Here is a 12,760-nt window from a genome sequence, read left to right on the forward strand (position 1 = left end):
GGACGGAATTAATAACTCTGCCTCCCGCCAACATGCCCACCCACCAACCATCCCTCACCACCCCCACTACCACACCCACCAACCCCCACCACCACACCCACACCGACCATCCCCGCTGCCACCACCACACCCACCGTCCCCGTCACCCCCACCACACCGGTCATCCCTACCACTACCCCCCACATCCACCACCCACCATCCCCACCACCGCACCCACCACATCCACGATCCCCCATCCCCACAACCCCCACCACCACACCGACCATCCCCACCACGCACCATCCCCAAGACCACCATCACACCCACGCATCCACCACCGACCTAACTCACCACTTCCTCTATCATCACTCGCATCGCACGTGGCATCACAAGACCGTGCTTTCGCTCGACCTGTCACTGACTGCATCTCCCTCTCTAAAAGAAATGCGCCATTCGTTTCTGCATAGCGTCCTGATAAGTGGGTGCATGTTGACGATATTTTAATCATAACTGTAATTGCATCGAACAGCAACAGCACCGCCGCCACCACCACCACCGACTCACACCACAACAACCACAACAACCATCGCGACCCCCATCGTCACCATGACAAAGATCCCCCGTATAGCCTGAACAGTCTAATGGGGCAAGTGCTGTCAGCGAGCACCTATGAATGGCACACGGGGGGGTCAGTGACCAGCACCACTCCCGACCGCCTTTGTCTCCCCAGTGGCGATGTTCACACACCGCACCAGGTACTCATTTGTGGCCGAGTCGACCTAGGGGAGGCCCAGGACCGTTTCAGATAAAAGTCACCGGTGATGGCCGTGCACGGGAATTGAACTCGGGCGGTTGTAGCACAGCGCGCTAACCACTGCGCCACCGCTCCCCTATCACCGGAGCCTGCAGCCCCTAAGCCCGTATAATGGAGCCTGCATGCTCGAGCCCGCATCCTCCCCCTCCACTCACTCGCAGCTCGACATCTCTCCCGTTCTCTGGCCGCAGTGAATTCGTGGCAGACAGGCACAGGATGAGCGTGTTTAAGTGCGTGTGTGTGTGTGTGCGCGTGTGTGTGTGTGTGCGCGTGTGTGTGTGTGCGTGTGTGTGTGCGTGTATGTGTGTGTGCACGTGTGCGTGTGTGCGCGTGTGGCGAGCGGTGGCGCAGTGGTTAGCGCGCTGCGCTTCGGACCCCTGCTACCCGTGTTCGATTCTCGCTCACGGCCAACGCCAGTGATATCGATTATCTGAACCGGTCCTGGACCTCCCCTAGGTCGACTCAGCCTAAAATATGTACCTGGGCTTGTGTGTAGAAACATCTCCACTGGGGAGACAAAGGCGGTCGGCCGTGGTGCTACCCACCCACCCCCTCGTGTACCGTGCCGGCCTCCATAGGTGCTCGCTAACAGCACTTGCCCCGACATTCTGTTCAAGCTCTACGGGGATCTTTGTTTTGTGTGGCGAGCGGAGGCTCGCAGTGGTTCGTGCACTGCGGTACAAACTCGGTCAACCGATTTAGATTCCTGCTGACAGCCAACATCGGTGACAAATATTTGAACCGGTCCTGGTCCTCCCCTAGGTTGACTAAGCCTTCAAATGTAGTACCAGGTGCGGTGTGTAAACTATCAGCATTTGAAGAGACAAAGGCGGCCGGGCGTGGTGCTAGTTCCTCACGCCCTCGTGTGCCGTGCTGTCCGCCCTTAATAGCGCGCTCACTAACAGCACTTGCCCCAACAGTTTGTTAAGGCTACACGGGGGACCTTTCTGTTAGTGTGGAGTAGGGCTGAACGATTAATCGATTTCAAAGCGAAATCGCAATTTGAAACAATGCGATTAGCAAATCGCAAAGGCTGTGACCTTTTGCGATTACTTTCTTATTGGAATTGTTTTATTTTTTATTATAACTTTATTTATTTAACTTAACAATTGTTATATGATTGATTGTTAAATTTAAATACATTTTTTTTATAAATACATGTTGGAAGCATTTTTCGATTTAAAGCTTTCGTGACTGCAGGGATTCATCTTCTTGGTTCTTTCGGTAAAGTCACGTATTATTTCCATTCTACGTGACTTTACCGAAAGAACCAAGAAGATGTTGGAAGCAATTAATATATTTAAAGTTCTCGCCCTTGCATTAGAATATATAGAGCAGCTCATATTTTGATGGTATCATGTGGCAATGCTCCATCACATGTTTTAAATCTATCACACAGTGAATATTGAACCGAAGCTTGACTTTTAAAAAATGTAATCGCAAATCAAATCGCAATATCTGTCAGAAAAATCGCAATTCGATATTTCCCCCAAATCGTCCAGCCCGAGTGTGGAGGCTCGTGGGGGACGCTGCTTGGCAGTTGGGGGCAGTTTCCCTTCCAACAACAACGAGTGGAACGCCGGTCGCCTCTAACGCAGCAAGCTGAACACAGTGGCGAACACAGGTTGGTGTATCTGTCAGTCGCCTGAGTCAGTCAAGCCACGGCACCCTGGTCTGTCCAGTGACCTGGCAGCAGAGAGCCCTCCACACTTCACGTGGCGGTCAAAAGTGCACCTAGCTTGGCACAAGTGCCGTGGCGACGTCACCGCCACTCAGTGGCGAACGGCGGCTGTTGGAGCGATGTCGCAGTGATTCGCGGAATGCGTTACAAACACGGCTAACATCAGCCGCGAGTGATATCTAAACCCATTGTTGGACATCCCGTGTGTCGAATCAGCTGACAATGAACGGTATCTGCTACGGTGATGCAAACATCAGCAGTTTAGCAACAAAGGCAGGGCCGGGCGTGGCACTGGCCGTGCCGGTCTTAATGGAGGTGTCAGTGAACAGCAACTTGCCCCAAACAGTCTATTAAAGGGCGATACGAGGGAGCTTTGTGTGCCCGTGTGTGTCTCTACCAAGGCTTTAGGTCTTGCAGCTGTTGGCCATTAACAACTTGTGACGTTTGGAAGAGCTCGGATGAATGGAGGGGATGGGGGGGTGGGGGCTGTTTGAACTATCGAGGGGCTCGTTTTCGTGACCCCGACCCCATTGGCCCACGCGAATTGACCCCAGCGAGTCCAAGCTGTGGATATCTGCACAACCCCATGACTATAAACACGCCGTGGCGCTTGCGTGTAACTCGGCGTGCCTGGAATACCTCTGCCGTGTCTCCTGCGAGGCAGTGGAGCAAGTCGAGGTGATTTTACACTCACGGACACTCCGCCACACATGACGACGCATTTACGACGACTACACATTCCCATTATACGGGCAGCGGTGGCTATGCACGCCTGTAACCCAGCCCTGTGGGCGCCACGGTGGCGAGATGTTAGCTACCTCGCCTGGTATACAGGAGATCGTTGGTTCGATCCAGACCCTGACGCCTGTTGTATATTTGGAGTTTGCGTGTTCTCCCCGTGGTCGCGTGCATTTTTTTATCAGGATTCTCCGGGTTTTTCCTCCACATTTAGAATCAGCATCACGCGTTTAGAGTATTTGGCTGCTATAAATTTCCACGTGATAAGCCGCTTCGTTGAGCTATCATTTATGCCCAGGCTACTTCTGAAAGACAGCTACATAGCTCAGTGGGCCTTACCTGATGAAATACATTTTTTAGCTTAGTTTATAGTTTACTGTGGAGGCGAGTGTGACAGTTCTTTAGAACTTATATTTGTGTTTAACACGTTACCATTCCCCCGCACTTCCAATTAGCACGGTTGGCTACGTACGGTGCAAAAGAAGTTAAACGTAGATTCAGAGTTGGTGGCTCGCCAGGAGAAGGCAGTACAGCGGATGGGCTAATCGCCATCTGTGTCTATCCGTATGGGGATTGAGTTGTCCTCTCTCGCGTGTGGGGTGTCCTCGGGTGCTACCGGTTTCCTTCCACTTGTATAAACTCTCTTTTTAATTGACTCAAAGCGCCTTTACAAAACTAAATCAACACTCAATACAGGACTCTCTTGAAAAGGAGTCGTACGACTATTTGACTCTCCTGGCATACAAACCAAAAACAACCTTTTACTCCTGGACATATGTGACTAAAGATCTTCATAGCTCATCAGATCCATCCCGTATAAATAAAGATTCTGATTCTGTTTCACAAATAGGGGCATGTCATTATCATTATTCTACCGCTGGATGAAGACCTCCCCACGCTCCAGCAGTCATGTGGGTTGACTCTTGATTCACGCTGGCCATTGCTGATTGGTCGAGGGCGGGCTCCCACGACGGATTCGGATATCACTCACCCACTGACGCTCTCCGTAGGCGGGGAACCGAACTTATTTGAGCCTCAAAACTAAGGGGAGCGGGTGGAACAGTGACCATCTCCCGCGGTGCTGCGTTCGCCAAACGTTGGCACCGCACGAATTAAATCCCCGGGCCACGGCTAACATCGGCGGCGAGTGATGTCTGAACCTGCCCTGCCCATGCTACCCCACCACCAACAATCTGCCGAACGGAATTTTTTTTTTGGTGGCCACGAAGTGGGGCGTGCTCGCACCGAGCCTGGCGAGGCGGGCGGGCGGGCGAACGAACGCCGCGAGTAGCCATAGCTACCGTTTGTGGCAACAGCCTTCACCGCCGTGTGTTTTCCACGGCCCCTCTTAACGACTGCCGCCACGCAGTGAACGGGGCGAGCGAGAGGGGATGGGGGGACAGGTCGAGGAGCCCCGGGGACGCGACCGGGTGGGATGGAGTGCATCCAGGGGATAACCCCCCCCCCCCCCAATTGAACCCCCCCCCCCTGCCCTTGTCGGACATCCAACTTGACCGATCACCACCACCACACAACTCCAACTTGACCCTCGCTGGGGTCAACATGGACGAGGAACCGCAGGTATCGGAGAAGCGCCGCGAGGGGGATGAACCCACACTTAAAAAAAATCGTTTCGTTTGCCCTTGACGCTACGTGCTGGTGTGTGTTTTCTTTTACGAGCTGCTCAAGTCCACTATTGGAGTTATTGCTGTTTAGTGAAGACGGGTGTTAACTCTAATTACCTGAGTGTATTGAGTGAACACCCCCTAGTATGTACTTGTGTGTTGGGTGATGGATTTTTTTACACGTAGGCTTTCGCGATCAATATCATCCATTATCCATAATTTTAAGAACGAAACAAGTTGATTTCTCTATAACTCAGGCTGTCGCCTGATGCTAGTTGTAATTACTGTCGAAACGTCGTACTCGAATTATAAATGTTGTGTGTTTACTCTCCAACACACCGGTGTGCTGTACTAGTAACGAATTGGCATGTTGTGTTTATGTGACAAACCTTACTAGTTGGCTGTGTTGGGTGGTGGCGGGTTTAACGACACATTTATATTTACGCGACCTAACCCCAAAACCCTCTATTATAGGTGATGGATTTTCTCGGGGTTCTCTGCAGGAAGTTGTTTTGTTTCTTTCGACCAAACTCTCATAAATAATATTGGTCAAATATCCGTATGTAGCAGGACCCTCCTGAAATAAAGAAGAGTCCTGAGACTCAGTGTGACTTTACTGGATACATCAAATACAGTACTGACGAACAATGTTCAGCCCGTTATGAATTCACTGCTGAATGAATGCCTCCCCACAAACATTGAATTCCGCTACGTTTTGATGACGAGGGATTGACATACCGGGGAATGACAACCATGGCTAGTATCTAAGTGGTGATGGTGATGACGTTGCTGCTGATATTTAAATCAAAATAACGTTGCATATTCGTACCAATATAATGATGACGATGATGCCAATGATTGATATGTAATGCTAATACCGTTGACTCTCCATTAGTTTATTATATTCGTAATAAAATAAATTAAAACGCGTGCAACGCTCTTGCGCGCACACAGGACGGTGGCAACACCACGGCCTCTGCCGAGGTCGGCGGAGAGGGACCAGGGAGCCCCATGGAGCGAGAGGGGCCCGGCGATGTGGAGGGGGGCACCCCGACACAGGGGCCGAGTCCAAGCCATGAACTCACGGTCACCGTCACCATTGCCCTCGCTCTGCCCAACGGTGTGAAACGCGACCACGCACCCATGAAGTTCATGGGCCACACGCACAGGCACCCATGTACTCAGGAACCCATGTACCCAGGCACCCAAGCACACAGACACCCACGCACACAGGCACCCACACACACAGGCACCCACACACATAGGCACCCACACACACAGGAACCCAGAACCAACCACACATACTCAAGCACCCACGCACTCCAAAGCGCTCCAGAACCCAAGTCCCACTCGCACACCTAACCCGTGCATCCGTGCCCCCTTCCAGCACGCACACACGCACACACATTGTATGCGGAACACTCAGACAAACAGTATATACCCCACACACACACATACACACCCAGTTACACGCGCACTTACACACCAAATACACGCACCCAGCACAGAGTACACACTCACACATCCAGCACTCACTCAACTATGACACAGAGACAAAGGCCCCCCCGTATAGCCTTAACAGACTGTTGGGGCAAGTGCTGTTAGTGAGCACCTGTGAAGGCCGGCACGGCACACGAGAAAGGCGACCAGCACCGCGCGCTACCGCCTTTGTCTCCCCAGTGGCGATACTTTCACACCGTACCAGGTGTGCAAATATCACCGATACACACCGATCACTCGCAAGCGTAACACTTAGCAGCAGCCAAATTCAGGCATAATTGCCCGACATCAGCTTTATTCAGACGCCTTGACTGATTGCGTGCTGCGGTAATTGGCTCACACGGGCTCTGAGCAATAATTAAGCTCGTTTATGAATCGCGCCCTGATTTATCACGACGTGTCTCTGGCTGCATCAATGCAACGATCAGCATCGTGCCATTCATGCCATTTACGTGTTCATTAATAGCCACCCGAGAAACAATGCGGGTGTCAAGCAAGGTGAACTATGGGGATATATAAATGTGGCGTTAAACCCCACCACCACCTGACACAGCCAACTAGTAAGGGCTGTCACGTAAACAGAACGTGGCCAATTCGTCACCAGTACAGCACACCGGTGTGTTGAAGAGCCAACATTTACAATCTATGTGTTGAATGAACTATGGGGAGTTGGGAATTTAGCGCTGTTTTTATTTTCTTCAAAAAACGTGGAAGGAACCCCATGGGATGCATCATTCATTACGCTAATTAGTCATTGGGGTAGAGCCACGCCGAGTGTGCAGCTGATGTTTTATAGGATTCAATTAAAACGTTGGTTTTCGTAACCAATGCATTTGATCCATGTTAGGTTTTTGGGTTGGGCCGCGTGGTCGTTTTTTTTTTGTAAATCGCTCTCCATCACATGACACGGTCGTCACGTTTACAGAGATATTATTATTATTATTCACACTGCCAACGCCTCGATGTAATTCGGACCCGGAACACCTCCTACTCGGCACCGGCAGCTGGGGCTTTTATTATATGACTCTTGTTGACGTTGAATTCCAGCCACGTATAAGCAACACGTCTGTCGGGTGGTGGAGAGTTAACGACAATAATTTTACCACAAAACTACGGCGTGGCCGAACCAAAACACACATTGTGGATCGACATGTAAGGAGTATAATGTATGAACATCGCAAGATCGTGAAAGAACACGGCGGCTTTGGCAACACCTATCAACCAGCAGTGGATAAACCTTGGTTGATGATGATGATTATGTTAGTGCAATGCACTCATCGATTAAAAGGATTCTTAACTCAAGAGATACATTCCATCGTTCCATGTAGGTGTGTGTGTGTGAGCGAACCCAGCGACCTGAGTTCGATTCCCGCTCACGGCCACCAACACCGGTGACGATTAGCTAAACCGGTCCTGGGCCTCCCCTAGGTCGACTCAGCCTCAAAGTAGTACCTGGTGCGACGTGTAAACATCACGACTAGGGAGACAAAGGTAGCCAGGCGTGGTGCTGGCCACCCACCGCTTCGTTTTCCGTGCCGGCCTTCATAGTTGCTCGCTAACAGCACTTGCCCCAACAGTCTGTTAAGGCTACATGGGGGATATTTGCCTGTGTTGTACACTATTGTATTAATTTATCCACATGAGCCCTGCAGTCACTAAAGGCGCAACCACAAATCGTTTCTTTGTTTAATTGCCATTCCTCGTGAAAATCGCCGGCGACTTTCCCAGGCTGTGTGGGTTGGTGATTCGATCCACTGCTAAAATCAAACCATTGAGTTGGAGCTGAGATTGGCGGCTGCGGTCGAGGATGTGTTGCTGTTGCTACTGCTGGTGCTGTGGTCATTAAAGCTGCAGTTTGGGGCTGTTCCTCAGCCTGTTGCTGCTGCTGAAACAGTTCAAGCTGTAGCGGAGGGTTCTGTTGGCGCAACTGAAGTCGTCGTTGATGCTGGAACTGCTGCCGTGTTGTGAGCCGTTTCTGTTGTTGAAGCTGGTGGCTGTAACCTTGGTGCGTAAGCTGTGGGCTGTCCAAGCCGGCGCAGTCGCTCGAGTGCTGCCGTTGTTGTTTCCGTTACCTGTAGCTGATGCTGCTGTTACTCATGCTGTTGAAGGTATTACTGGTGCCATCGCTGTTACAGGCAATTGGTGCTATTTGCTGGTGCTGTTGTTTAAGGAATTCACTGGTGCTGGGGCTGTTGCTGGAACGGTCCGCGGATGCCTCCCGTGTGGGGAGCGGTAGGGCAGCGGTTTAGCGCGTTGCGCTACGAACCTGGCCACCCAAATTCGATTCCCGCTCACACCAGTGATGATTATCTGAACCGGTCCTGGGCCTCCCCTAGGTCGACTCGGCCACAAATTAATACCTGGCGTGGTGTGTAAAAACATCGTCACTGGGGAGACAAAGGCGGTCGAGCGTGGTGCTGGCCACCCACCCCCGCGTGTGCTGTGCCGGCCTTCATCGGTGTTCGCTAACAGCACTTGCCCCAGCAGTCTATCCAGGCCATACGGGGGATCTTTGTCTTTGTTTAGAGGCTACGCTGTTATTGTGGCTATTGTTGCTGGGGCTGGAGCTGGGTCGCTCGCAGGAGCCTCGTAGAGAACATGGACGGACATCTCTCCACAGGGGCGGAGACGCGGCACAGCGGGCAACGCGTTCGCCGGTTCGAATCCAGCGGCCGCCCTGATTAATACCGCGGGTGTGTTCACCTGTAATTCTACGCGCACGTCTGCTCACGGTGGACGTTACAGATCCCGTGGCGTCATTCGCAAGCGTGGGCCATTATGTGGTGGGGTCGTGGTGCAATTTTTTATTTTTCTCCGCTTGGCTTTTTCTCTAGGTCCTCCGGGTTTGTTCCCTTTGCATTTGGAAAAATGTGCGTCGAGCATTTGGCTGCAATGCATTTTCACGCGGTAATCCACTTCGTTGAGCTACCATTTGTGGCCAGGTCCATTCTGAAAAAGAGTTCTATAGCTCAGTGGGCCTTACCTGGTCAAATAAAAACAGTTTTATTCAGTTTAATTTTGCCAAGTAAAATAAATTGCACCACTTAACGTCTCAATTGGGATCTACTCTGTGATCATTGCCCCCGACTGCGAAAGCTTGGCAGCACCCTCCTGAAAAAGAGTCCTGAGACTCGACGAGGCTTTCCTGGGTAAAACAAGTCAACTGTAAATAAAATACGCACACGACCCTCCGCCACTGTCACCTCAGCGGAGGGCGCTCAGGGCGAGGCCGCGTCCCTCCGGCCTGGAGCCGCCGGGCGCCGGGGTCGCCCGCGAGGAGATGGAGCCGCGGGAGTTGGAGCGAGCGAAGCTGCGGGAGCCACCGCCTGCTTCCACTGCGAGCTCCTCCTGATGCCTGGCCGGGTGGAGAAGGCCGACGTGGTGTTCTACGGCTCCGTGGCCAGGGTCTACAGCGGTAGCGACACCAAGGTGCCATGATGATGGGAGACATCTCGGTCGGATTGTCGTCGCGGGGTTGTACTATGTTGAACTTCTTTCACGCCGTACGTAGCCAGCCGTGTTAATCGGAGGTGCGGGAAAGAACAACAAACTAGATACAAAAAGTGGTTCCAAAGAAATTCGTTTTCAATCTAGAGATCCTTCCACAACTTATGCATGGGCTGGCCTCATCACTGATTGGAGCGCCGTGGTGGCGAGATGTTAACTACCACGCCTGATATTCAGGAGATCGTGGGTTCGATCTCAACCCTGACGCCTGTATATTTGAAGTTTGCATGATCTCTCTGCCCATGGTCATGTGGATTTTTCTCCGGGTCCTCCACTTTTTCCCTCCACATTTAGAATCAACATCACGCGTTTAGAGTATTGGCTGCCATACATTTCCACGTGATAAGCCACTTCGTAGAGATATCATGTGGCCAGTTCGCTTCTGAAAAAGAGCTACAGATCTCAGTGAGCCTTACACATTGTAAAATAAAAAGTTTATTTTAGTTTAGATTCTCTTCGTCGCGGATGTTCTTTTTTTATTTTATCCGACAGTGTTTCCCCTCCTTTGCCTGCCATTCCGTCGTCATTGTCGACCCAGGGCCCGTGCCGAGTCGCTCGCCACCAGCCTGACTCCTCCTAACTCCCTCGCCCAACCCCCCCCCCCAACCCACAGGTGGTGCGCGCATGGTCCGAGGGGCCGCGCTCGTGGGTGGCGTGGAAGCAGGAGGCCCGCGTTTCCCCGTCCGGGGAGCAGATGCTGGCCCTCATGTCGTCCCGCCTCTCGGCCGGCCGCCTGCGTGTGTGGGAGGGCCGCGAGCGCCTCTCGCAGAGGGCCAGGCACGACCGGCCCACGGGACTGCGCCTGCGCTCCGAGACGGATCCCGGGCGCTTGGGTATGAAAATCAGAGTGTTTGTTTAGACTGGAAGAAATACATTTTATCTGTACATATTTGCATAAGCGCATCAATTCCTGCCGATGTTTCAACACTAAATGCAATCTTTGGCAAGGCAGCACAACAAAAACTAAACTAACTACAACCCAGTTTTTTTTTTATTTGACCAGGTAAAGCCCACTGAGCTATGTTGCTCTTTTTCAGACGCGACCTGGCCAGAAATGATAGCTCAACGAAGTGGCTTATCACGTGGGAATTTAAAGCAGGCAAATATTGTAAATGAATGCTTCTAAATGTGGAGCTAAAAACCGGAGGACCCGGAGAAAAATCCACGTGACTACGTGGATAACATGCAAACTCCAAATATGCAGGCATCAGGGTCGGGATCGAACCCACGACCTCCTGCATACCAGGCAAGGCAGATAACATCTCGCCACCGTGGCGCCCAAAAATAGTTTCAGACCACACCAACACAACACACAGTCCCTCAAAAAAAATGTCACATTAAAATGTAACTCTCGATACATGGGTAAGGATCAAAGTTATAAATGCCATGAGCAAATTTGACTGTAGCCAGCACTAAATGTTTGCTTCAGGATATGTTTGGAAGGAAGATTGATGATTTAAAGGGAGGAGATAATGTTTTGACTACTTAGGGCACGAGCTGCGATGGGGATGTAATGTGGGAGGCAGTGGAAGACCCCTGGCCCCAGTCTCGGCAAGGTGGCACATTTCACTTCCTACTTATAACTTAGAAAAAAAAACATGAACACCTCACGTGCCGATCTTTTTTAACTTGGACCAATTAAAGTCGCCATGTGGAAGTTTTGTCGGGGCGATGGATTCAAATGTGACACCAGATCTTTTTCAAATCTAAAAACCCAAAAAAAATTGATGTTGGGTACTCCAATATCCCGAGGGCAAGTAGTTTGACCCTCATCTTCAGGAGAACCTAGGCCTATGAGAGTTCATATTTGTACATTTTTAAGGATGCCGACTTCGGAATATATGACATATTTAAACATTTTCCAGGTGGCGACACCACTCGGTGAAGACATTCGGCCACAGTTGTTCTTACCTACATCAAAGTTCTCACGTTCCTCCTAATCATCATCATCATCAACTGAAAAGTCCCTGTTCTGGTCAAAGAGTTCCCCGACGCGACTCTCTGTGTGATGAAACAGACTGAGGTGTTGTGAGTGAATGACCGACCGACAGGCCGACGCACAACCGAGGTCGGTCGGAACCCTTGGTGAATCCGGCGCCGTGTCCCCAGACCGCGTGCAGAAGCTAGTGCGGAGGATGCTGGCGCAGCTCGAGCCGGCGCGGGCACGCGGGGCCGGGAAGGAGGAGGAGGAGATGGAGGAGGAGGTGGGGGAGGAGGAGGAGGGCAAGGCAGGGCGAGGGCAGCACGAGAAGGGCACGGCTGGTGAGTGCCACCGCATTCACGACGACGGCTCGTGACCACATGACAGTGGGCGACGACGACGATGACGACGATGATGATGGGTTAAAAATGAACATGCGTGGATGATGATGATGATGATAATGATGATGAATTCAATGAAGCTGTGATTACGATGACTTTAAATCGGAATCTGTTATTTATTAGCATCACTGATCGCCCGTCGCTGCTGCCGCACAGTTCCACCGCCCGTACGTGGAGAGGAGCGTGGCCGTGCGGGGAGCGCGTGGGGCGCCACGGGGAGCCGACAGCCCCGACGCGGGGACGCACGAGCCGCTGAGAGGGGGACCCCGCGCCGGGGAGCGGGGGGCGCCCACGCCGCGGAGAGGGGGGCCCCGCGCCGGCCCCTCGGGCTGACCGTGCCCATGGCGCGGCTCGTAGCCGGTAGGGGCCGCGCTGCGTCGCGGTCCTCGCGGTTGGGGTGTGGGTTGGGGTTTGCGGTCGGTAGTGGCAGCTGTTTGGCTCGTAGTGGTCGTCGTAGTAGTAGGGTTGTTACAATTCTTTGGGGAGGTTATCAGGGTTTGGTTTAGGGTTGCGGTTTAGGGTTAAGGTTGTCGGGCTAGGTGCGGGGGTTAGGATCAGGGTTTGGGTTGGGGTTTATGGTTAAGGTTGGGGGGT

The 12,760-nt window shown here is 52.1% G+C and overlaps 1 protein-coding gene across 1 annotated transcript; it reads left to right on the top strand.

Annotated features, from left to right (window-relative positions):
* The first annotated feature begins 4,711 nt into the window (after positions 1–4,711).
* LOC144729954 (uncharacterized) lies at positions 4,712–12,499 on the top strand. Its single transcript, XM_078610383.1, has 6 exons — positions 4,712–4,793; positions 5,792–5,957; positions 9,546–9,766; positions 10,458–10,677; positions 11,954–12,102; positions 12,323–12,499. Exons 1-6 carry the CDS (start codon positions 4,776–4,778, stop codon positions 12,497–12,499), a joined length of 951 nt encoding a protein of 316 aa, XP_078466509.1. The 5' UTR covers positions 4,712–4,775.
* The last annotated feature ends 261 nt before the right edge of the window (positions 12,500–12,760 follow it).

The sequence above is a fragment of the Lampetra planeri genome, chromosome 34 (genome assembly GCF_965212315.1).
Source record: "Lampetra planeri chromosome 34, kcLamPlan1.2.h2, whole genome shotgun sequence".
In the NCBI taxonomy this organism is placed as follows: domain Eukaryota; kingdom Metazoa; phylum Chordata; class Hyperoartia; order Petromyzontiformes; family Petromyzontidae; genus Lampetra; species Lampetra planeri.

Coding starts and splice junctions, on each gene's coding strand:
- LOC144729954 (XM_078610383.1), top strand. Junction 9,767..10,457: donor ACAGCGGTAGCGACACCAAG/GTGCCATGATGA, acceptor CCCAACCCACAG/GTGGTGCGCGCATGGTCCGA. Junction 12,103..12,322: donor GGCAGCACGAGAAGGGCACG/GCTGGTGAGTGC, acceptor GCTGCCGCACAG/TTCCACCGCCCGTACGTGGA.